The sequence below is a fragment of the Fukomys damarensis genome, unplaced genomic scaffold (genome assembly GCF_012274545.1).
Source record: "Fukomys damarensis isolate Sample0158 unplaced genomic scaffold, DMR_v1.0_HiC HiC_scaffold_7, whole genome shotgun sequence".
NCBI lineage: Eukaryota > Metazoa > Chordata > Mammalia > Rodentia > Bathyergidae > Fukomys > Fukomys damarensis.
In genome coordinates this window covers 23351581-23376235 of record NW_022900919.1, presented here as the reverse complement: position 1 = coordinate 23376235, position 24655 = coordinate 23351581, and the positions used below count along the sequence as shown (strand labels likewise).

General features: G+C 46.6%; 1 protein-coding gene across 11 annotated transcripts in view; it reads left to right on the top strand.

The window, feature by feature from the left end:
- Positions 1-24655, top strand: part of Arnt2 (aryl hydrocarbon receptor nuclear translocator 2) — a 113900-nt gene that overhangs the window by 48555 nt on the left and 40690 nt on the right. For all 11 annotated transcript variants that reach the window (XM_019207074.1, XM_019207077.2, XM_019207071.2 and 8 more), the window contains 3 exons: positions 8896-8998; positions 11444-11509; positions 11850-11935. In XM_019207074.1, the coding sequence (XP_019062619.1) occupies positions 8896-8998; positions 11444-11509; positions 11850-11935 (255 nt within the window). The remainder of the gene's footprint in view (positions 1-8895; positions 8999-11443; positions 11510-11849; positions 11936-24655) is intronic.

Genomic DNA, 24655 nt, shown 5'->3' with positions numbered 1-24655 from the left:
AAAAAAACAAAAAAAAAAAAAAAAAAAAGAACTTGAAAGAGTTTGATATGAATTCTTCTCCAGAGCTTCTGGGTAAAGCCAAGTCCACCAGCACCATGGTTTGGCCTTATGTGACCCTTGTCAGAGAACTCCAGCAACTGTGCTGACAAGTGAACATTGCTTAAAGCCCCTGAGTTGGTGGTCATTGGTTGTATCCAAGAAACTGACAAAGGCGCCGTTCTGGTGAGGCATTCCGCATTCCTCACCCCATTGGAGTCCCCAGGGAATGGGACAGGGACACTCACAGTCTGTCTTGACCATTGAGTGGTTGGACATGAACTTGAAATAGCAGAGTAGTATTAGAGAAGAGATAGTTATGAGTGTAAAAAAGAAAGGCCTAGTTAAAGCAAAAGTTTAAGAGAGAAGCGGAAAGGGAAGGGGTTTCTGACTTATTTCTTGTTGTGATTTCACCTTTCCATTAGTTTGCAAGTGTCTGCAACAGGTGGCACCTCTGACTGTGGCTAATGCAGTGTCCCAAGCAGGGGTAGCCTGGAGAAGGGCAGGTAGGAATAGTGTGACCGGGACAGCTGGCCAGGTCCAGCGGTGCCCCTTTCGGGCCTGGGAACCAGCTCTTGTGTTGGTAGCACACCTTTTTACACTGTGGAGTATTGGAGTATTGCCTCCTATTCTTAACCACAATTCAGGAACAGAGAGGAGCCCTGGTGACAGACAGGAGGTGGGGTGGCCTTGGGTCAGCCTCAGTCTTTGAGGTGGGATTCATCTCTCATTCTGATTCCTTCTTTGCTATGGCCTTGCGAAGAGTGACTGTGTATCTATAGTCTGTCACCCAAGTCAGCACACTCTGAGAATGAAAAGAGGATCTGAATAACTGTGCTGGGACAACAGATAGAAGTTGTCTTAGCTCTTCAGAAGGTGTGGTGGCAGTAACCTGGCCTGCCCTAAAGGGAGCTGCTGCTCCTGTAACTCCACCCAAATGTAGATGCAGATCCATTCCCCTGAGTCTCCTAGAAAGGAAGCGCTGAGTCAGGCCTGAATGAGCCAAAGGTCTCCACTAAAGCAAAAAAAAAGCAATAAACAAATATACAGAAAGAATTATCAAACCTAACCAGAGCCAGATTTCCCCAATCTCAGTCTCTGTTCTGAAACAGACACTTTGTCTTGCAGATGGCTGACCTCCTGTCCCTTCCCTGCCCATCTGCTTCTGTTTGGTGGGTGCTGTCTATTCTTCTGGTGTGGGGCACAGACTGCAGGCTTCTCACAGCAGTCGGTCCCGTATGGAGTAGGGATCCTGCAGCCAGAAGGCCCTGTGCAAACCATGACTCCCCGCTCCTTGGATGTGGGACTGTTTAGGGTTGCTGGGCTTCAGTTTCTTCTAGGAAGAACAAGGGGCTGTCTGCCCAGAGCACAGGCAGGAGGGGTCTGCACTGCCCCACAGCCCCACAGTATATTCAGAAACGATAATAAAACCCACTACAAGTTCATCTGCTTTTTATTATCACTGTGCCTCAGCAAATTCTTGACTCATCAGTGGTTAAATTTTCTCTCCTCTGTGTCTCACTGCTCCCGAAGTCCTTCCTCCCTTCTCTAGCTTAGGTCAAGATGGGACCCATCCTAGGCTTGTTTTGCAGATCAAACAAAATAGTACACTGACACATTTCCTGATTCCTGGCCTCAGTAAGGTGCTTGGTGCCTAATTCTCCTGTCTCACTTTTCTGTCCAAGGCTGGAGAGCTTTTGTTAGACTGGGCTCTTTGGGATTGAACTCTGCACTTTGTGCTTTCAAGGCAGGCAGCGGAACCACTCAGCTAAATCCCCGGCCAAGACTGGACTCTTTGGATGCAAGGAATAGATGCTAAAATTGAACTAGTTTATGCACATACTGAAAAAAGGGCAGTTTATTGGTGGTAAAGACTTGAGGGCCAGGAGGGTACTCTTTCCTCATTTTATATTTTCACTGCTCTTTTGAGTTAGTTTTATTCTTTTAGGCCCAATTTTTCACGGAGCTGAGTTATTGTTACTGAAAATGTTGTGATCAGATTCCTGTCCCCTAAAGAAATAGATAGGAAGTAAAAGTCATATTTTGCCCATGGAGGACTGCTTGGCCTGGATCACTCACTGTGGACAGAGGTGTGGATAAAGTCCCAGCTTGGGTCACGTGCTCAGTCCTCAACCAGTTACCATGGCCAGCGAGATGGGATCTTATGAAATGGCAGCAGTTCTTTATTTGACTTTTGTAATAAAGGAAAATAGCATGAGAACTGCTTCTCACAAGCTTTGCATTGAGGAGCCAGAAGGCAGATAGAATAACTTATGTCCCTGAGCAACTCCGCTACCCATTCAAAGTCCCTTCTTACGTTTTGAGGAGGAAATGGTTGGGCTGCAACTTGTGAGTTGATGAGTTGGTGCCCTTAGACATTTCCAGACACCTGCCAGAGGTGATGAACCCTGAGAATACTGGGATCCCCACTGTGGTCTCAAAGTCAGTGCCCCCCACATCTGTGTGTTGATGCTTAATTCTCAGTATGATTGTATTCAGAGTTGGTGCCTTTGAGAGGTGAGTGGGTCCTGAGTGCCTAGTGGGTTTAGACCCTCATCACATGGTTGAAGGAGCTTATTCGCTGCCCTTACTATGTGAAGACAAACCAAGAAGATCCCATCTGGGAGGAGTGGGCCCTTGCTAGACACTGTATGTGCCCGTGCCTTGATCTTGGACCTTTCCTTCAGAACTGTGAGCAGTAAGCCCTTATGTTTATTCATTACCCAGCCTGAGGCAGGTGTCCTGCGCTAGCAGCCCATTGGATAAGGATACTACGTTCAGCAGTAGAAGGCCCATCTCTTCTTGGATGTAGCCTGTGGCTCTGGAGCTGGCTCAGCAGTGGGCCTCAGACTCCCTCCTGGGGTCACTGTGCCATGTGGGGTGTTTGTGTGTACAGCTGTAGTGATAGCTGGAACACAATGTCACTGGAACAGTGACTGGAGCGTCTTCCAGCCCATGAGTCCCCATTTCAATAGGCCACACATTTTTGGAAGCACATCAAATATTGTCCATCCTGGGGCCATTGCTGTATTTTTGTTGCTAAACATTTTTTTTCTTATTTTCTTCCCTTGCTGTCTTGGTTTTCCTTCTTTTTTAATCAAGATAAGATGTTTCCAGTTTTCTTAAGGATTCTTTTGATGAAATAACTTGATCTGATATTTTTATTTCTCTTGTAGCCTGGGGAGCATTTTTATGTGCACAAAGTCTTCTTTTGTGATCTTATCCAAGACAAACTTCTGATCCTTCTGTTTTAAAAAGTTACTGCTAACCAAAATAATACTTAAGAATCAGCTTACTGAAAATAATTAGGAGGGGTCCTCCACCCATACAAAAAAAGTGTCCTGTTATGGAATTTTTATGATTGTTTTCTTAAAGCAGGTGTCGGAAAATGCCCTTTAGTAGAGGGCCAGGTAGCATATATTTTATGCTTGGAGACCATACAGTCTCTGTCGGGATTATTCAGCCTTGCCACTGTCATAGAATAATCATAGGTAATACATAAATAAATAGGCATGGCTGCTTTCCAATAAAGCTTTGTTCACAACAACAGAGGGTGGGTCAAATCTGAGCCCCAGGCTGTGTGGCTTGCTGACCCCTGTCCTTGAATATTGTATGCTTTCAACTACCCTGGAAAAATTATAGGTAAAAAGTTTGATGTGATTTGAGCCATAATTTTTATCAATATTTCATGGCACAGAAGAGCTGGATATCAGTAAAATGCTGACAGTAGGGCTCACTTGTAGCCTAGAGGCATACTGAGATGCTGGTATTAATGGCATTAACGTACTCAAGTACTGTCCTTGTTCAACACAACAGTTCTATGGTGGGGAATCCACTGTGAGATGGTTTCACTGCAGCATTGTTCACAGTATGGAAGATGGGGAAACAACTGAAATAAAAGCAGATCACTCATTTAGAATAGCGTTATAAAGCCTTTAAAGTGAGGTTTGTGATAAAATCTTCATGAGTTTATGCCTAGGGACTTGAATGGAAAATGTCACCATGAGACCTTTGTAAACTGAAATAAAGAGCAGACCTGGTCTGGGAAGGGATTGACAGAGAGAGCTCCCTTAAATGTCAACAGTGCTTTCTCTGGAGCGGATTGTCTGGGATTTTAGTTCACATGTGGGAGTAGGGGGTGGGGGTTCTCCTATAAAGATCATATTGGCTTAGTTTGAGGACAACAAAGCATTTTTGAGGAGAAGAATTAATAGCCTAAGTTCTGCCCTCTGGCCCGAGGTGGCTATGTACTGGGTACGTACTGGGGAGACCGGAAGCCCTCTCTGTGGAGGAGCAGGACAGGGCTGGGCGGAGGATGGGCTGAACAGGTGGCTGCCTCCTGCCAGCCCTGTACCCTCAGCCTCTAACTCAGCCATCTTTGCACGGTCTGGTCCACTTTTCAGTTGAGGAAACTGAGGCTGAGCAATTGAGTAATCTGCTCACACCCACTCCTGATGTGTGGAGGAGCCACGGGTCAGTGCTTTTGGACCTTTCACCTGGAAATAGCATGCCTATTAATTTTCTAACTCACTCTTGTTTCTCCTTTCCCGAGTCCAGAACATTGTTTCTGGCTGTGTTGGGCCCTCTGACAAGCAGTGGCTCTGTAACTTGAGGCCTTTGCTCTAGTGACTGAACTGAGTATGACAGAGCAGCTCCATGCTTCCCTCCCAAAGGATGATGCTGGTGGGACCTGGAGGATTTCTGCCTAAGACTCTCTGGGGATTTGCAGCACAGGGGAAGCAGGAGGACCCAAGGGAGCACTCTAGACAGCCAGTTTGGATATAGAGATGCCATGGAGCTTTGTCAGGGAGGCAAGTGGAGTTGGGTGGAGGAGGGTCTTCCACATGCACCCCAGAAGGTGTTAGTGGGAAGGGGACCAGGTGTCGTGGACCAGCCACGAGGAGCACAGGAAGAGGTGACTAGGATCTCGGCTGGCGGTCCCCAAGGAGGGAAGGACAGGATGCAGGGGGACCAGCCCAGGGATGTACATGCAGAAAAGCAATTCCTCCCTAAACCCAAGAATGAGTTTGATGCTCCGAGAGGCCCTGGGATGATTCTGCACCAGCCTGGATGGAGTGTTTTGTGACTCTAGGGACCTACTGGGAACCAGCCTCAGGCATCCAGCCCCCTCCTTCTGAGCAGCCCCAGAGGTCAGAGGAGGATGGGGAGCAGTGTAAGTTAACAAGGCTCCATGCTGACTACCGGGAGCCCTTGACAGCCAGCCAGCACTGGGGCCCATGGACAGGGACTAGTCCATGTTCCATTTTGCTAGGATTCTGTGCCCAGGGACAGAGACACTCAGCCTGCAGACATCTTGACCGCTTGTACTCTTGTCTCAAGTCCAGTTCACACATGACCTTCAGGAACACACCCACTGGAGAGAGTCAAGGGTGTTTCATTTCCAGGAGCCAGGAGAGAGGCTCCTTGTGCTAGAGGAAACCGGAGGCACTGACAGAGAAATAAACATTGAGGCAGTTGTCTTTTGGGGTCACGACAGCGATCAGGAAGATGTGTTTTTTCATTTCCTCAAGTTCCACTGCTCATGTGTTGCACAGCTGTGATTTATTTTCAGAGCACACTTTGGAATTTGACAGGCCCTCATGATGGCCTGCCTCACAGCCGAAACTGTTTACCATTTGGTAGATGATAGAGCGAGTGACAGTTTATGCTACAGAAGACTGTGTCCATGAAGAAGACAGACAAGTGTCAACCCTGGGCAGCAGAGACTTCACCCTCCTGGCCACCTCTGCACACCCACCAGGGTGGCACGTCCTCTGGGAGCTGGTGTGACTGTTGGCCTGGTGCTGCAGGTCCTCCGGCCCTGGTCCTCATGCACAGGGAAGGCTGTGCAAACCAAGTACTTAAGACCCCAAGCGGACGGGTTGGTGTGGGCCATTCACAGCAAGCAGCATGCGTGGAAGCATGGGCATGGGATCCAGCTCCACCAGGAGCTTTGATTTCTGTCTAATGCAGAGGAGCCGGTCCGGTTTCCTTCCCACACCTACTGTGCTCATTGTTATTCATAGCACTCATCCTCATTTGAAAATCTGTTCTGCTCTCACCCACTAGACCTAATGGCTCTGCCTGCTCAATTCTTTGTGTTCAGCTTAGTACCTTGCCTGTCTATGTGCTGGGTAAATATCTGTGCTGGCTGAGGTGGCAGCTGGATAGAGGAAGGGTAGCACAGGGCACAGGGGAGTGGAAGAGGGTTCCAGCAGCGGAGGGGGAGCAGGGGAGGTAGAAGAGAGAGGGACACTTGAGGGGTGGTGTGGGCTCAGGACGTGGGTTTGCTGGGACTCCTGGGGGAGAGCATGAGAGATTTCCAGGGATGATGTGACACAATTGTACTTACACTGGACACATGGATTGCACACCTGCTGTGTGCAAATCGCTTTCCTGTGTGCCATGTTGCTATGATCCTACCCGTGAGAGCTCACTGCTCCACAGAGAGAAGAAACCCTCAACCTCAAAGCCACAGCCATAGTCTTTTTAGTATTTTGGTAAAGACTTACGATAGCCATGCAGAGAGGATGGACCTAAGGCCAGGGAAGGTTGTGACTGGGAGGGGACTGAGGGGCGGTGCTGCGGGGTCAGTGCAGAGGCCATGGTATGCAGGAGGCAGGTTGGCAGGATGTTGAGGGCTGAGATGTGAGCGAGTCTTCATATACTCTCTGAAAAACCATTTGTAGAGCATTTCTGGGGAGCCATTCATAGCTTTGGTTCCTTTGTAATATTAACCCACTCCATGCTCTCAGCAGCCATCTGAAGGAAGTGTTGTTACCACCTTCACCTTGCAGAGATGGCTGGAGCAGAGAACTTGGTAACTTGCCGAGGGTCACACCTTAAGTGAGGGGAAAAGATGAGCTCATTCTCTTATCTGGTGGTTTCCAGCCTGAGTATCTGAGTAACGGGTGGTGCTGATGACTAAGGCAGGGATTGTGGACAAAGGGCAGCTTGGATGGGGACACATTTGTTTTGGAGCTATACACTCAATATCTGTGAGGTGTCCAGGAGACAGGCAGTTGCACAGGTGCTTCTGAGAGAACCTGGCTGTGTTGGAGAGAAACGGTTCACAGTGCTCCCCAGGCTGGTGAGGAAGACTGTAGGGCCACAGAGCTCAGTGCAAGATCTACTGAGTGGGGAGTGACTGGACACAGCTTAGACTCCAACAGAGACAAGCTGGGGTTTAGGATCCTGGGACAGGGTGAGAGCAGGGGGCTTGGGAGATGGCGCAGATTCCTGCTGAAGGTGGCTGGGGCAGTAGGATAGGCAAGGCGGGCGGATGTGGCAGGCAGGGTTGCCAAGCTGCGTTAGGCAGCTTTCCATGACTGTGACAGACACCTGAGACAGTGCACTCATATGAAGAGTGGGTTTACTTTGTTTTGCACCTGGGGAAGCTCCTGGCCAAGGTTGGGTGGATCACTGCTTTGGGCATCGGTGAGGGAACTGGATGATGATGGTGAGGATTAAGCGGCTGAGTGTGAGCCCAGAAGGCATTGAGTGGGGATTTCAAAGTTCGTGTGGGTGAAGCCCACACTGAGACCTCTCATGGGCCCCAGCTCTTAAATCTCCTCCTCCAGTAGCGCCACCTTGAGCACCAAGTCTGCAATGCCTGGGCGTGTCGAGGGCACTCTTGCAAACCCAAGCATTGCCTAAGCAGGGCTCTTTCCCAGCCTGGACTCTAGAAACTCAGGGCAGAAGCCAATGGCCGAGCCTGTTCAAAGGACCCAGAGGAGCCTCAGTGAAGTCTGGGCCAAAGGAATTTATCTTTGCTGGAAATGGGCATCTTGTCATCAACACACAGGATGAGGGGAGCCTAAGAGTCACCAAGGTCTCTGGGAAGAATGGGTGAGAAAAGGACCAGGATGCAGTCCTAGGGATGCTGACAGAGGGGAGGTGGAGGAAGTGAGGTTCTACGGAGGGATGAGGCGGAGAACCTGAACCAGGTCTGTCCACTGTGGCTGCCGCAGAGTCCCACGCTGTGGGCTGGAGCAGGTGAGTGAAAGCCGACCACAGCGGTGGCTGTGAGCAGAAGAGCCTGGAGCAGGCAGCGAAGAGGTCGGGGACTTCTGGTCAGTGAAGGTGTCGTCTGCTTTTCTTCCTAAGATGCATGTTCTGAGGTTCAGCTCTTCCTCCTGGGAAGGAGACTGCTCAGCAGGGTGGGAGAAGACAAGTGTGGAGAGAGCATTTGTACTTTCCTGTCAACAGTGACGCGCCTGCTGACGTTGAAGTGTTTGGAGAACAGTGGTGAGATCTAAGGAGAGAGACGGAGGTTGCTGATGAGGTGTGGATATAGCATCATCAGCATCTAGAGGCGACGCCAAAACCTTGGAGGGGGTAAAACTTCAAGGGGACAGATGTGAGGAAAGCAAAGAGAAGATGGCTGAGGACAGAGGCCCTGGGGACTGAACGGGCAGGCAGGGAAAGACTAGAAAGGTGCTGTTTAGGAAGCGAGGGGAAGAGAACATTTTAAAAAAGAAATCAGTATGTAATTGTGTGAAGTTCAGCAAAGCAGTCAGATAAAATAAAGGAAAAACACATTTCAGATTTAGCAGTGAGGAAGTCATTGGTGACCTTGGCAGACACTGTCTCCGCAGTGTGAGGGAGGAGGCAGCCCAGCCAGAGGCCCCAGGCGATGCGATCTGTCAGTGGAGATCACAGTGTAGACTGCTCTGGAGACAGCAGGCATTTTGAGGTGCATGGGTCTCGGTCTGGATCTGTGAATTTCCTGCCAAAGAATGCTGGGAATTCCAAGAAGCAAACAACTTGCACAGCCTCACTTGTCCTCACGGCCTTCCCATCCCTTCCCTCCGTCCTCTGTCTCAGCAAGGGTGACGCGTGTGTCCTTCTTTCTCTCAGGGCGGATCCTGGACCTGAAGACGGGGACAGTCAAGAAAGAGGGGCAGCAGTCGTCCATGAGGATGTGCATGGGCTCTCGGCGCTCTTTCATCTGCAGGATGAGGTCTGTTGAGGCTTAAAGGGCTGTGGCAGTGAGGTTCCTGCCTTCTGATCCGCCGTCAGGAGCCTGGTTCAGTTCTGCCAAGGTCACATGTGCCGCATTGGCTTCACGGCAGGGACTTAGTCTGCTTGACCTCAGCCATGACTAGAGAGACTCCCTTGTCTGTCGTAGAAGGCTTCCCTCTTGCCCTGCATCCCCCTGTGTCTGGGTTCCCACCCCTTTCTGCCTGTTCTCGGATTCACACCCCCTGCCCCCTATGTTTCTTAACTTCCTACTCCTCTCTCAAGGCCCTATTTGAATCCAACCTCTCCAAGATTCCACATCTCTCAACATGTTTGTGTCTAAACCACCAAATCCATACTTAGTCTTATGTTTCCTCTGACAACTCATCCATTTTAAATTGCTCTCTGTTTCATTATTGATTGATATTTTCAGTGTAAATATCTTGGCCTCATGAATCAGTGATAATGCCGTGAGGATAGAAGCTTTGATTTATGCTTCTTTGAGCCTGCCTGGCATCTAAGGGTGTTCTAACACCCTTAGCACCCTGAGCACCTGGACTGGCCATGCTGCAAGATCCTTCATGGTTCTCGCCTAGCCCAGTGTCAGCCTGCTCTCCTCCTCTGCCCTGCTGAGCTGCCAGCCCTGGGATGCTGCTCGCCCAGGCCCTCACGGTGCCGATACTTCCTGAGGCCGCCCCACCCCAGGAACCATGGCTTACCACTTGGCTCTCTGTTAGGTACTGGGAAGAGCAACAGGTGCTGTAAAGGAGCGTACATTTCCCCCACTTCACAGTAATCTTCTAAAGCAGTAAACATTTTAAATAAAACCTGCTCACCCATGAGTTGCCTCCCTTCTCAGTGATCCCCTCGCGTCCCCACCTCAGCTCCCCACTATCGCCTATGTTGAGTACAGAAAGAGAGCTGCCCAGCCTGGCCCCTGGGGCCTGCAGAAGATTCTGACTCCCTGTCATGAAAAGTGGCCCTTCAGGGCCCAAGGAGAGCTGCCCCTTCTTCTGGTCTGCTCCTCTCCAGAGGGCTTGAATGAAGTCCCCTTCACTGCCTGCCTCAGCACGTGAGGCAGCACTCAGGTGGCATCAATGTCTCCATTTAACTCAGGATGGAGTCCTGCAGGCAGCCTGCCTCCCACTCACCTGGCAGAGCCAGCTGGGCTCAGGGTCACCTAGACACAAAATGCCATCAGTTAATGTGTGAGTCACAGCAAGTCTGCCTACCATGCTCTGGCTACCAGAGTGAGTGCCCATTCTGGCTTGAGGGCATTCAGTAGGGGCTACAGTGATGAAAATCCCTAGGGTGAGGCAGCCTCCTCCTGAATCAGTTGTTTGGCTGCATCCTCGCGGACCCCATCTCTGATAGCAGCTTGTGTCACAACCCTGTCAACCAGATCCATGCCTGGGCCACTCGCTCTATGGAATATTCTCCACACTACTCTCAGAAGTGCCAGGCCCATTCTGCCTGGATTGACTGGGAGGTGAACAGTGCTGCTAACAGCTAAAAGCACACTAGTCTCCTCCAAATAGAACAACTTCATTTTAGCCAGACGCAGGCACTGCCTGCCAGAAACGGGCAGAGGGCCACACGGGTGCTCCTGGGCAGCAATGTCATGAACTCATCCTGCTGTGGAAACTTCACCAGCTCTGGCAGCTCTAGGGTCTCAGAGAATAATTAGACTCTGATCTTTGCTGCTTGGAAATTAAGACATCCAGGATTTTACTTGTGTGGTTGGAAATGGAAATGCACAGAAGAGTTAAGCAATATCACGCTTCCATTAGAGCCTGACCATGGCGAGAATCTTGCTCATTGGCCTGGGATACTGAGAGGATTATTGAGAAGGGAGACAGAGAAATCCCTGCCAGAGTGAGCAGGGTGAACCTCACATCCTTTGGCTCCCAGAGAGGGCACCTCAGGAAGAGCTGGTTCAGTACCTGTTGTCCCTTGTCCCATCCTCCTCTTGGCCACCAGCAGCTTCCAGTTATTCCTGGGGCCAGGACTCTGCAGAGAGGGAGCATTCTTGCAGATGGGATGCTAATGCCTGGGAATGATGCTGTGCATCATCTGGCTACATCTGCTTTGAGTTGGTGTCTTTGCTTAAGCCTGAGGAGACGCTGCCTCTGCCATCACCCTCTTCCCCTGTTTCCTGATAGTCACCCAGTTCCACTGAAATGATTTACAGGCCTGAGCATGGTTAGGCTTCTCTTAGTCAACCTGTAGTCTCCAGCTCTGGGCTAAGCCCTGAGACACCTGCTGTGTGCTTTGCAAGTGGGCACACACCAAAATTCAAAGGTGTGAAAACTTGCATCTGCGCTTGAGAAAGAAACTCGCCGTGGATGAATGTGTAAGCACCAGCCCAGGCCCATCTGCAGTAGTGCAGCATGTCTTGTAATCTTACCTGGGTCTTCACTCATTCTAATTCTTGTATCAATTCCAGGTGTGGAAATGCTCCTCTGGACCACCTGCCTCTAAACAGAATAACCACCATGAGGAAAAGGTTCAGGTCCGTGTCCTTTCTGATGCATGTTTGGGGACTGTGTGGTCCATGGCTCAAATTCCCTAAATGGAAGAGCAGCCCAACCTGAACAGAGGGCTCATTGTAGAGAAGGACCAAGGGGACTGTGCCTCAGGGTGGCAGCAGCCGCGGTGAGATGGGGATGTGCATGGAATTCACTTGAGACTTTCAGATCACATAGGAGAGGGAAAACAGGATGGTGAGAATTTGGGATTCAAAATCCCGAAGGCAAACAAGGGAACCCAGTAGCTTAGATGCCAAAAGGAGTCACCGAAGTCCTTGGTTCACCATGCAAAATGCAAGCAGCTTCACAGTGTCCTTTCTGTAGGAATGGCCTCGGCCCCGTGAAAGAAGGTGAAGCCCAGTATGCTGTGGTCCACTGCACAGGATACATCAAGGCCTGGCCTCCCGCAGGTAAGCAGCACTTGCCAGTGTATTTTTAGGGAATGGATGCTGTTTACAGCTGATCATGGCATCCTGTTATGTTTTTTGTAGAAGAGAAGGCAGGAAAATATCCTTATTTTCCTTTGTGGTTAGAACACAGTGCTCTTTGTCATCAGCAAAAGTTCTGCTACCTGAAACAAGGATTTCCAAAAAGAGCTAATGCTACAGAGGGGGTTGGAGCCTTAACAACCGATTTCAAGGTTCACACAGAGCCCTCTGTACAGTCGTAGTGACAATTTGAAATAATAGTTGTATCCAGGTCGTCAGAGAAATGCAAACTGAAACCACCATGAGGTACCTCTTACTTGAATGACTAAAATAACAGACACATAGTGTTGGTGGGGAGGTGGAGAAGTTGGAACCCTTGTATGTTGCTGATGGGAATGTGAAATGGTGCAACCACTTAGAAAAAGTCTGCAGTTGCTCAAAATGTCCAATGTAGGGTCACCATATTACTCAACAGATTCACTCCTAGGTATAAATCTACTGAAAGAATTGAAAAATCTGTGTTACAAGAACATTTGTATACATATGTTAGTAACAGCCTTATTCCTAATGGTCAAAAAGTAGAAACAACTAGAATGTGCACCAAAGAATGAGGGGGTAAATAAAATGTGATTTGCTCCTACGGCGGAAGATTATTCAGTCATACAAAAAATGAAGTAGTGACACGTTGTGTGATACTGATGACCTTTGAAAATATCATGTGAGGTGAAAGCAGCCAGATATAACAGGCCAAGTATTATATGAACTCATTTACAGGAATGCTCAGAACAGGCAAATCCATCGGTTTTCAGGTGCTGCAGGGGAGGAAGACAGAACTGACTGATAATGGGTACTGTGGATTTGGGGGAGTAACAGAATGTTCTAAAATTACACAGTGGCAACCCTTGTGCAACTCTGTAAATATACTAAATTGTACACAACAGTGTACACTTTAAAATGGTATCGTGGCTTGTGAATTATATCTTGAAAAGCTTTTATGCTAAGGATCAAATTCAAAGACTTTAGGGTACCAAGCACCTACTTCCCCCTGAGCTCCACCCCTAGCCCAGTGAACTTGTTCTTCTTTTTATTTTATTTTATTTTTATTTTTGGTACAGGGAATAGAACTCGGGACCTTGTGCTTGCGAGGCAGGCAGTGGAACCACTGAGCTAAGTCCCTGGGCCTAATGAACTTGTTCTTGAAGAGGAAGATGTATACAGTGTCCAGCCATCTGTGTGCACTTTACAGCCCAGAATGTAGTCTAACTCAGTGAGTGATCTATGTCAGTGTGAGATCAGTAGACATTCTGCTCTTGTTGGGTGGAGTATTCTCTACATATCAATTGTAGCACATTGATTAATAGTGCTCTTAGGAGAGACTGTATTCATATTGATGTTTTTCCTTTGGATACATCAGTTACTCAAAGAGCAGTATGGAAATCTTCAGTTACACTAGTGTAATTGGTCTGTATTTCCTTGTAGTTCTATTGATTTTGGCCTCACGTATTTAAATATTCTGTTGTGTGTGTGTTAGGGATTGTTACGTCTTCTTGGAGAATTGCTTCCTTCATGTAATGTCTCTCTTTGTCTCTGATACCTTTTCTCTGAATTCTGCTTTGCCTGAAATTAATATAACTTTTGCAGCTTTCTTTTGATTAGTATTGACCTGTCTTTATATTTAAGGTGGATTTTTCATAAATAATAAAAGAATTGGATTCAATTTTTTCATTCACTCTGTTAGTGTCTTTTAATTGGTGCATTTCAAACATTCACTTTTAGCATGATTATTTATATAGCTTGGTAATAGCTACCATGCTTTCTACTCATTGCTCATTTTCTTTGTTTCTTTCCCTCTCTTTCTCTGCCTATTCTTGTTTTCATTAAATATTTATATGATTCTGTTTTCTTTTCTGTCTTAGCATATCAACTATATTTCTTTAAAATATGTTTAATTTCTTGTCCAAAATTTCCACTACACATTAAACTAATATAAATTCATGTTCAAATAATAATAATAGTACTTCGTAGGTAGCACAGTTACCATATAACAAAGCATTTCTTCTTCCTCATTCCCATCCCTTATAATATCACATTTATTCATTTCACTTATCCACATACTGTCATTGCCCAATGCATTGCTACTATTATTATCCTAAACAGACAGGAATTAAGTAGTTAGGAATAGCAAACATGAAAGATTTTATTTTACCTTCATTTGTTCCTTCTCTGATGTTCTTCCTTTCTTTATGTAGAAGTGAGTTTCTGATCTCTGTCATTCTTTCTTCCTGAAGAGCTTAGTTTACTGTCTTTTGCAGGGCAGCTGTACTGGCTATGAGTTCACTGTTTCTGTTTTTGTGGAGTGTTTATTTGTTCTTTCCGTTTGAAAGATTATTTCACTGGATACAGAATTTTATATGGGCAGTTACCTTTTTTCCCCCAAATTTTAAATATTTTACTGCATCCTTCTTTGTTTCAGATGAGCAGTCCACATAATTTTCATGTACATTCTTCTGTAGGGATTGTGAAATGTTTTTTTCTGGCTTCTTTCAGAATTTTCTGTTTCTGTTTGGTTTTCTGCAGTTTGGATATGATATCTCTAAGTATAGAATTGTTGTAATGCTGTTTCTTTAAGCTTCTTCAATCTGTGGTTTGATGTCTGTCATTAATTTTAGGAAATTATTAGACATTATTTATCCATATAATAGTTCTTCTTCCCCATTCTAGCTATCTTAACTGAATGTTTCAATTACACATACACTTCATACATATTACACTTTTTAAAATTATACCATGGTTTATGGATTTTTTTCCTGGGTTTTTCCCTTTTACATTTTGGTGTGGGGACTTTCAATGTGACACATCTACAAGCTTGTGGATCTCTTCCTTGATCAGGTTCACTCTTCAGTCTTCATTCAGTGTTCATTTATGCCAGTGTTTTTGATTTCTAGCATTTCCTTTTGATAGTAGTGAGTTGGATCTCCGATTTGACGGCAAATTACCCAGCATGCCTCTTAGGCTAGCACAAGGACATGTCAGGTACACAACTTCTGTGCTGGGATGCTCGATACTGCCTTGGCCTAGCAGTGAGGGTATGGCCTCACTGTCCCTTAGAAGACTGTACGTTTGACCTGTGTGCCAGCCCTTTCTTTCATAGCATGGCTGATTCAGAAACAAAATAATTTCTAGATACTTTTTTAAAAAATTTTTTACTTAGTTTTCTATATCCACAAATATGTAAGTAGTTGTTTAATACACATTAGAATGGAACATTCCAAAGTCCAAAACTTTATGTGTATACAGACATATATATATATATATATATATATTATATATTAGTTTAATAAATATGCATACACATTTAAATGTTTTTAAACTTGAACTATGTTATGTTTATAAAAGTAGCATTTATGTATACAACAAAATGCCAAAGACCAAATAATTTATAAAGAAAATAAATTTATTTCTCAGAGTTCTGGGGGCTGCAAAGTCCCAGGCCAAGGGGCTGTATCTGGGGAGGGCCTTCTTGCTGTGTCATAATACAGTGGAAGCATCACATGATGAGAAAGCAGGAGCTCAGGTCCCCTTCTTCTTATACGGCCACCAATCCTATCATGGTGCCACCCTCATAACTTCATCTAAGCAATTACTTCCCAAAGGTCCTGCCTCTGAATACCATCAGCACATGAGTTTGGAGATTTACATTCCCAACACATGAACTTCAGGAGGTACATTCCGACCATGCCAACCATAAGGCACAGAAGTACCTGGGTGCCTTTGCCAAAGGCCTTGGCTGGACTTAAGGACAGAAACTCAAAAGTCATTGATGCTTTTATGGTGTTTGAAGATTGGATCTCAATTCTGTAGAATTCTGTAGAAATATTCTTGACTGTGCTATAGAACTGATGAGCCCCCAGAAGTATGAAGAGTTCTTAGAAGCCGGTGTGATGTGGTAACTGGGTGGGATTCATTCATGCCCCGGGCTCCCTGTAGGTGGCATGGATACTCCAGTTGGATGTCCAGGGAACCTGTCAGGTTTTGAAATACTCTAGAGACCAGATTTGTCTTAGAAGGTTTTTTGGTGAAAGGAAAATAACAACAAAGGCATGTGAACCCTTGCAGGGAGATTTCCCATAAAGGCTTGGTTCTTCAAGCACACATGATGACCTGCCTTGTGGTAGTTGTTGAGTAGGCTTTGAGGACTGCAGGACACAGGACTTCTTCAGACGGGTGAGGAGACCAATTTGTGCATGGGTGACTATGGGGTGGAGTGTGATTGGACAGGTAGCCTGACTTCTGGAAGGAAATACATCCTAATGTTGGGTCCTAATGCTGCTCATCATAATGCCGCCAAATTTTACCTTCCAGCCCATATATCAAGGCAACCATCTCATTGTTTTTGAAGCTTTCTTTATTTGAATTAACCATTCTCATTCTGCCAGACATCTTCCTGTTTCGGCCTCAAAGTCATCTCTTTTTTATACTTTGCTTGAGCCTCAGGCCTATGATCTCACACAAGAAATGCCTTGATCATGGTAAAATTCACTCAGTGTTATGGGCGAGGGGTAGAGAGGAGGCCGAGGCCTGAGGTGCAAGCAGGAAGCTCTCCTGGGTTGCATGGATTGAATGACAGCCAGCATTGGCATCTGTAGGAACAGTAGGATGGGTTGTGGATTAAATCTTCAGTGATGGCCTTGAATCTTTGCCACATGAGAAATGTTTGAAGGAGCTGGGAGTGTTTAACTTTGAGAAAGTGAGACATGATTTCTGCCCTCAAGTATTTGAGGGGGTGTCATGTGAAGCAGAAAATAATCACAGGGTAGTTCCAGGAGGCACAACTTGAACTAATAGCGGAAAGTTGCCAGAAGGCAGATTTTAACTCAGTAGAGGAACCTGAGCAAAAGGTATAATTAGGATGTTAAAAAATGTATTATAGACACACTAAGAATATGAGGGAAAATTCAGTCTAACTGTTGAATGGAAATGTAAATTAAAACAAATTGATACCATTCCCTCTTACCTAAAATGGCCAAAAAAGAAAAAAAAGACAAAATGCACAATGTTCATAAGGTTCAGAAAAATGGGCCCTGATATGCTCTGCTACTTAGAATATAAATTAGTACTCATCTTCTGTAGAATAATTCGGCAATATATATTAAAAGCCTTCAAATGCTGTATACAATACTATATACTGTATCCTTAAGATACAAACATTGCACTTCTAGGACTTTATTCTTTTTTTTCTCTTTGTGCTGAGGATTGAACTCAGGACCTTGTACTTGGCAAGGCAGGTGTGGCACTGCTGAGCTATATCCCTGGTCCTACTAGAAATTTATTCTAAAGAATTAACCTAAGGTGTGTATGTGTTTGTATATAAACATTACTTATAACTTTGAAACCCTCAGGTTAATCTACATTTGATTGGTGGAGAATTGGTTTACAATAACATGGAGTATCTATATGGTAGAATATCAGATCACCACTAAGCAGGTATGCCTCCAAAGGGCGTGTAAGAGTAAAGCAAAGTATAAAGTTTTTTTATGTTTGTTTTTGCAATATTGGGTACTAAATCCAGGGCCTTACACATGCTAGGCAAGCGCTCTATCACTGAGCTACAGTGCTAGCCAAGAAGTATTTTTTAAAAAATATATGGTATGAAGCATGCATGTCGTTACACTAGTTTAGAGTATAAATGAATAAATTTATGCATTGGAAACAGAATATTAATTACTGCCAATTGCTGGATATTTTTTCTTTTCTATTCATTTCTGATTTTTTTTTACTTTAATAGTCAGAGAAAATAATGTTTCTGAGAAATAATTCTGTACGATGAGGAAGCAGTCCGGGCAGTTGGTTTTGAGCAGTTTGCACTGAATCTAAATGCTGTGCCTTTGGAGGTTTTGTTTTGTTTTTTGGGTTTTGGGGTTTTGTTCTGGTATTTAGCTGGTCATATTTCGATGAAGATGGAGGTCATGGGAAACAAAGCTATCTTCATACATGAGGATTATGGCTTTCCTACAGGATCTGCAAGTGCTGGCATTGTGTTCTGTGGCTGCTAACTACATTCTCAGCACACACAACCCCCTTCTTTGCTCACTGTTGAGATCTCTCGAGACCCAGGGGTGTGATGTGTCCATCTTGTCATCCAATGTGGACCTCAGATGTGACACACAGTATGTACTCATGAGGACCAGGTGGATGGACAGACAGATGGATAGGTAAAAGGAAGGGAAGAAGGGAGGAAGGAGAGAAGGAGTGAGGGAGAGAAGGGCTCTTGCCAAAATGAAGGAAATAGTCAACCTAGACAAATCGGTATGAAAGGGATTTCTTGCTGTAAACTCCCAAGGAGTTTATAAAGTCTTTTCCGAGAAATCTTTTAAAATGGATAGAGACAGTCATCTGACCCAGTTGAGGTGGCCAAAATGAAGTCATGGCATCTTACCCTATTATAAGATCATGAAGTTAGGGCTTTGGAGAAGAGTCAACTCAACGATGAATGATGCCCTGTGCTTCCTCTGCTTACTCACTAGCGCAGGTCCCTTCATTCTAAGCTATGCCTGGGTAGTTCTAAGATTCCAATTAGGAAGTGTGAAGAGCTATGGAAACCATCCAAAGTTTCTGTAAATATCTAAAACTGGCTTTGAAAAATCTGTAAAGGTGAGCAGTAGAAGAGGGCTTTGAGGTGCAGTTGAGGGCTTTATGTACAGTTTCTTTAGCAGCCAGCTTTCAGCATCTGTGCTGGGCCCAACGGCAGCTGTGTCCCCAGGGTCCTTTTGCCTTCCTGCAGACTCCGTGTTAAATACAAATGTCACAGTGACGTTTGATGTCATCCAGAAGCCTTTTCTGCTGCACAGCAGCCTTCCCGGTTAGCCTTACAACATGTTATACTGCATAGGTTTTACTTAAAATATATGGGCGTGTGATTAAAAGAAAAGACAGAGCCCCAAAATAGGGGATTCCCTTGTCCACTTCTTCGCTTGATGAGTTTGTCAGAGGTCACCCATCATGGGGAGCGTTTTCCATGTTGTGGGATGTGATCAGAGTCCAAAGGACACTTCTTTGCACTTCTGAAGGTGTGAATGGTCTCCACCTCATCGTTATTGCCCAGCACCATGCATTTCACAGATTGACATTTGGCTTTGAGCAGGAAGTCATCCCAATATAGGGCCCTCCTTTCCCAGTAGGCACCCTCAGATCTGCTGAGTTCATCAGCCAGTTGTCCACTGAAAATGTTTGGCTAACTGGAGGTGTGGCTGCCCAGGGGAGCCAAGACCTGATCCCTGGGAAAGAGCACTTGGCCTGGCCTGGTAATCTCCCCCGAATACTCCAGGTCTGGACAGGGCTGCTGTTGGCACCCACGGTGGTTTCTTAAAGATGAAATGGATACTTTTCTTCACTTGGCTGTCGGACTTTCAGTAAGCCTGGGCCACAGCATGCCAATGATCTGAGGTCACTTGGCACTCTGGCTGGAGGCTGCTGTGGTTAGGCCAGTGCTCCCTTCACCACACAGCTCAATCCTGCCATGAGCTCATCCCCAACAGCCCTGTGCTTCTTGCAGTTTGCTTATTGAGCACTATGTTTGTTTTTCCACCACTTGAAAATGTCCCAGAGCTTCTTGTCTGTGCTGAGGACACCGAGGGACTAGATGAAGGACTAGATGAAGGACCCTGCTCTCTCCAGCACCCCACTGTCCTCCCCTGCCCATGCTGAGGGAAGACATTGAGTCTCCTGCACAGCACCTCTGCAGACATCAGAGCACTGCCCTGGCTTGGGAGGTGGAGCATGATGGTCAAAGTCACTCTCCTGCTTCCTTTTGTGAATGATTTCTGGCTCCCTCCACAGGTCAGGTACTTTGCTAGGGTCTTTGGCTGAGGCTGGCTGGTGTCTGCCCTGAAGGAGCTCACGGTACAGGAAGGGGATAGGCTGTCCTCTGGTCAGTGCAAAGCCACAGGACAGGGTCATGACACATGCTGGGGAGCAACAGGACAAGTCTCCATCCCACACCCTGCAGCCCAGCTGTCCTGGAAGCCTGGCAGACAGCGAGAGTAACTCTGAGCTGAAACATCAACCTTAAAGAAGCGCTGGGTGAAAGTGCACTGCGAGTGTGGGAAGTAACGTGGGCAAGGACAGGGAGAGCTCAGTGTCATGACGGTGTTCATCTCAGTGCCCTCCAGGTGCCCTTTGACGTGCATTTTCCTCTCTCTCTTTCATTGCAGTCACTGTCAGTACCTCTTCTCTATACTCGGGACACCTAGGGACAGAGTAGGAGGCAGTCAGCCTAGCACGCTGAGCTAGTGAGTTGGGCTACAAAACCAGACCTTCACGCTGTTTTCACCTTAACACCCGCTTTCTCCAGGTGGAAGAGATGCTTTGCTGGGAACCATGTGTCATTCTCTGTGGTTGGTGGAAGGACTGGCACTGGGGGAAAGTGTCAGATCCTGAGAGCTGGCGCCCTTCCTGCAATGTGCAGACTCACTCACGACTTCACTCAACTGAAGGTGTTTACAGATCAACCGCAGGCTGGGTTGAAGCAGGAGGAGGGGCAGGAATAGGCTTGAGGGCCAAGGGGTCAGCCACTGCGAGTGCTTGTGCCGTGGTCCCGGGAGGACCGCGAGGCTGAATCGGGGCAATGGCTGTGCACATGGGGAGAGTTGTAAAGAATCTATGACAGAAAGGAGAAGTGAGATGACCAGGATAAAGCAGGCCACAGGCAGTGGTGGCACGGGGCAAGGGCCACAGCTGGTGGGTGGGGAGCTGGAGTTCCAACCCAGGAGGACTGAGTGCAGTCAGTGTGCTTCCGTCAGGGGCTTGATGCCTCCCCTACCCCTGCCAGTGAGCGTGACGATGATCTGGGGCTTTAGATCCAGAATTTAGATCTTAGATATTTGGTCATTATTATTTTATATCATTTATCTACTGATACCTGTCATCTATATCATTGAAGAAACAGATTTGGCACTTGTAGTAAATTTCATGACTGTGTAATGTACAATTAGTCAGATGTTTGTTAGCTTCAAGCTTTCATTGCTCACCCTCAATTATCTACACCACACTACCTCCTTTATTTCAGTCCCTTTCCCAGCACCAGGATGATCCCTTAAATGACTTCCTTCAAGAAGGGAAAGCAGGCACCACATGTGTGGCTCTGTCAGTGTGAGATGTTCTTCCTGTGACCTTGTGCAGCTGCCTGGAGAGTTCATGCCACACATTCTCCCTCGGAGCTCTGGGGACATTGCCCTGTCATCTTTAGAAATTAAGATTCACTTTATTTTTTTCCTAGTTTTACTTCACTAAAACAATTGCAGATTATTTTTCATTATCCTTGGAATTCAAAGATTTCTCTTAGACACATCTAGTGTAGGCCATTTTTTGTTCATCTTCACAAAATGGGCTATTTCTTTTTGCAGGGACAGGGGTCTCCTCATAGGGGACCTGTGGATGTCCTGGCCCAGTTACCCAGCTTGCTCTTGCTGCCACTCAAAAGTTCTGCTCCTCACGTTAATTCTTTTATCCTTTTTTTCTATAATCTTGGAGAATTTCTCAATCCAAATCTTCTATTTATGGTTATCATTTTTTATTTTTTATTTTATTTATTTATTTTTTTTTTTGAGACAGGGTCTCACTATGTAGTTGAGACTGACCTGGAACTCACTATGTAGCCCAGGCTGGTCTCGAACTCACAGGAATTCTCCTGCCTCAGCCTCCCAAGTGCTGGGATTACAGGCGTGCGCCACCATGCCCAGCTGGTTACCATTTTTTAAATGAGGTAAGTGTGCTTTTCATCTGAACTGCCTTGTTGAATTAAGGTGATTTTTTTTTTGTGACTATCACTACCTTTTGAGGCAGTCAGTAGTAGCCGAGTTTAGTTCATCTTTTCTAGTGGGAGCTAGTGCTCTGATTCCTTAAGTGAGCCTCCTTTTCCACATGCTGGCTCCTCTGAGATACAGCACCATGTGGTTGTCCATTGCTGAGCATTGAGAATGGCTCCACCCTTGGTCACGTGAGTTCTAGAAAGATCTCCCAGGCCCTGACAAGGGAGGAGAGGAATATTTCACTTGACTGATGTTCTGCTGTCACCCAGACAAAAGCTAATATGTCTGCACACAGAGCTGGGATGGGTAGAGAGAGGACTAAAGTCACAAGCCCCCAACAGGAGGTGCTGACATCTGCCACCACACTATGCCCAGGCAGGTGGGGTTCAAAGTTTACTCTTCCTTGTGACTTACTGTTCTGGGTTCATCGCAAGCCAGGGCAGCCATGAACCTGTAGGTTGATCCTACTGAGGGAACTCTACTCGATCCCAAGCAGCCTTCCCCTCTGTGTGCAGAGAATTGAGCTGAGTTGGTTCTTCCTTCCGTCCCCTCTGCCTGCCCCATACACTACAGCAACGTCTTGCCGTTGTTACGTGCTCTGGTCCCCGGAATGATGTACACCTCTAGACTGGTGACTTCTGTTGCACTTTGGGTATGGCTGGTAGGTGCGGAAAGCACCAGTTGTGCTTCAGAGCTTTGCTTTGCCAGGTGGGGGATCATTTACAGCGTCACTGAGCAGGAGCTCTGGAATACAGCTACATATCAGCATCTTTCTAGATACCTTTCCAGATCAAAGTCCCCAGACATGTCTCATGACAGTGACCCCAGAGCCAGCACACCTGAGAGACTGTGTATACTGTATTCCTTTCCTAGCAGATTATATTCCAAGGCTGCATAGTAAATCCTTTGACGTTCCTACAATGATGAAACCTCTCTTTGTTTATTTAAATTGTGTTTCCCAAATGTGTTTTGCCAAAGTAACATTTTTTCCCCTAAAACTTACTAATGATCCCCGGGGGATACTTTGGAAGTATCCCGTGGACAAGTGCCCTGAATTGTTTTATAGCCAGACCATGGTGGTTTTCTTCCCCTGTGTTTTGTGAAATGCACAAACATGTCTTCACTGACAGGGGAAGATTTGTCCAGGCTGCCTCCTCCCTGCATTACTGAGAAACAGTCCATTTCCTAAGTGTTGCACAGGGTTAATACAATCCTTGTAAAAAATGGAGAAGCATTGCTGGCCAGTGTAGAGTTTCAGACCAGCAGCACTTTCCAGGCACATTGCATTCTTGGTGTTAGTACTCAGGGTTTATTTAGCCCCTCCACAAGGGAAGGGTCTATTCAAGGAGAAGGTAATGAAGGCAAAATGAGTTTGTAACACTCTTAGGGAATCACTGAAATCTGTTAAATAGTTGGAATTATCCCATTCATATTAGAAACCACTTTGATTCATGTCACCATTCCCACCAGGAAGCCTCCCTTCTGACCCGTGTGCAGCCTGGCAGCCAGCGTTGGTCTCCTGCCTCTCCTCAAAGCTCAGTGTGCTTTTGTTTTACACAGATCATGTGGCATCCTGATGACCTCCTTCCCTGTTCTCCCCACTGGCTGGTGAACTCCTTCCAGCGGGGAACCAACTCTTGTTTGCCTGGTTTGCTGCTAGTGTCAGGTGCTTGGCTGGTGTTTGGACCCACAGGGCGTCAGAGGCCCTCACAGCAGAGATCCCAAAACCTTGCACAGCGTTGTTTCTCAGCCCCACAGCCCAGAGCAAGCCTAGAAGTCTACAGCCAGCAGAGTCCAGCTTGTCCATGGAAGGTCCGCCTCCTCTGACCAGTCAAGGACAGTGCCTGTACCACACAGGGTCTGTGGCACATGCTAACAGACCCAGATGCACTTCAGCTTTGAGCACCAGGCAGGGCGCTATAGAATAGGGACCTTGACTGTGCCCATGTCACACATAGTAGCTGTTACCATTATCAGCTCCCCAGTGGTGAAGGGGCCACAAATGGTAGAGGCCAGATTTCTGTGCTGGGCCACTGCTGGCCTCTGTGGAGCTGGAGCCCTTAATGACCACTAAGCCATACTGCCCCACAGACTCCTTCCATCCATGCTGGATGCTACAGATATTTTCTTCCAGCTGATGTCACCTTTTACTTCTGTTTAGGTTGTTTTATATTACACAGAATGTTTTGTCTGCTTAAATGAAAGACTCAGTGTATGCTTTTCTCTTTCCTGGTGTTCTCTACAAATGTCGAGCTCTCAATTCAGAAGTCCTCTGGGCTCCTCCAAGAGTCTGCAGTTTATGGGGGGTGGTCCATGGGGCTACCACACTGTCATCTTGTCTGTTTCTTTGCACTTCCTGGTGCGCTCTGAGGGTTCACTGCTTTATCTTTGCATGTGCTGCTTTCCCACTGTCCGATCCAGTGACAAATTGCTGCTTCTCATCCTTCATGGGCTAGAAAGCCAGACAGTATAACTTGCCAGTATCATGGCTAAAAGGGAACAAAATCATCTTCATTGGGCTTCGAGTGCTGTATCTCAGCCAGTGTCCTTTAGGGCATCTGTTGGGCTGCACAGGGACTATGATCTGGTCAGCTGAGGTTGATATGTGGTGGTTTTCAGATGACAGAGGTGCTTTGTAGGTTTGTGTCCTACGTGAGAGCAGTCAGTGGACCCTCCATCCCGAGTCCAGTGGGTGCTCCCAGCCCTCAACTGGTGGCTTAGGGGGTGATGAACCAGGTGTGTCTCTGCACGTTCCTGTGTCCCCTTCCCCCTTAACGTCATCCCACAGCCACTAGAGCTTGTCCCTGGGCTCCACAGACCTCACCAAGGGTGCCAGATCCAACCCTATGGACTCCTGCTCCAGCAAGCTTTCTTTCTTTTTTTTTTTTTTTTTTTT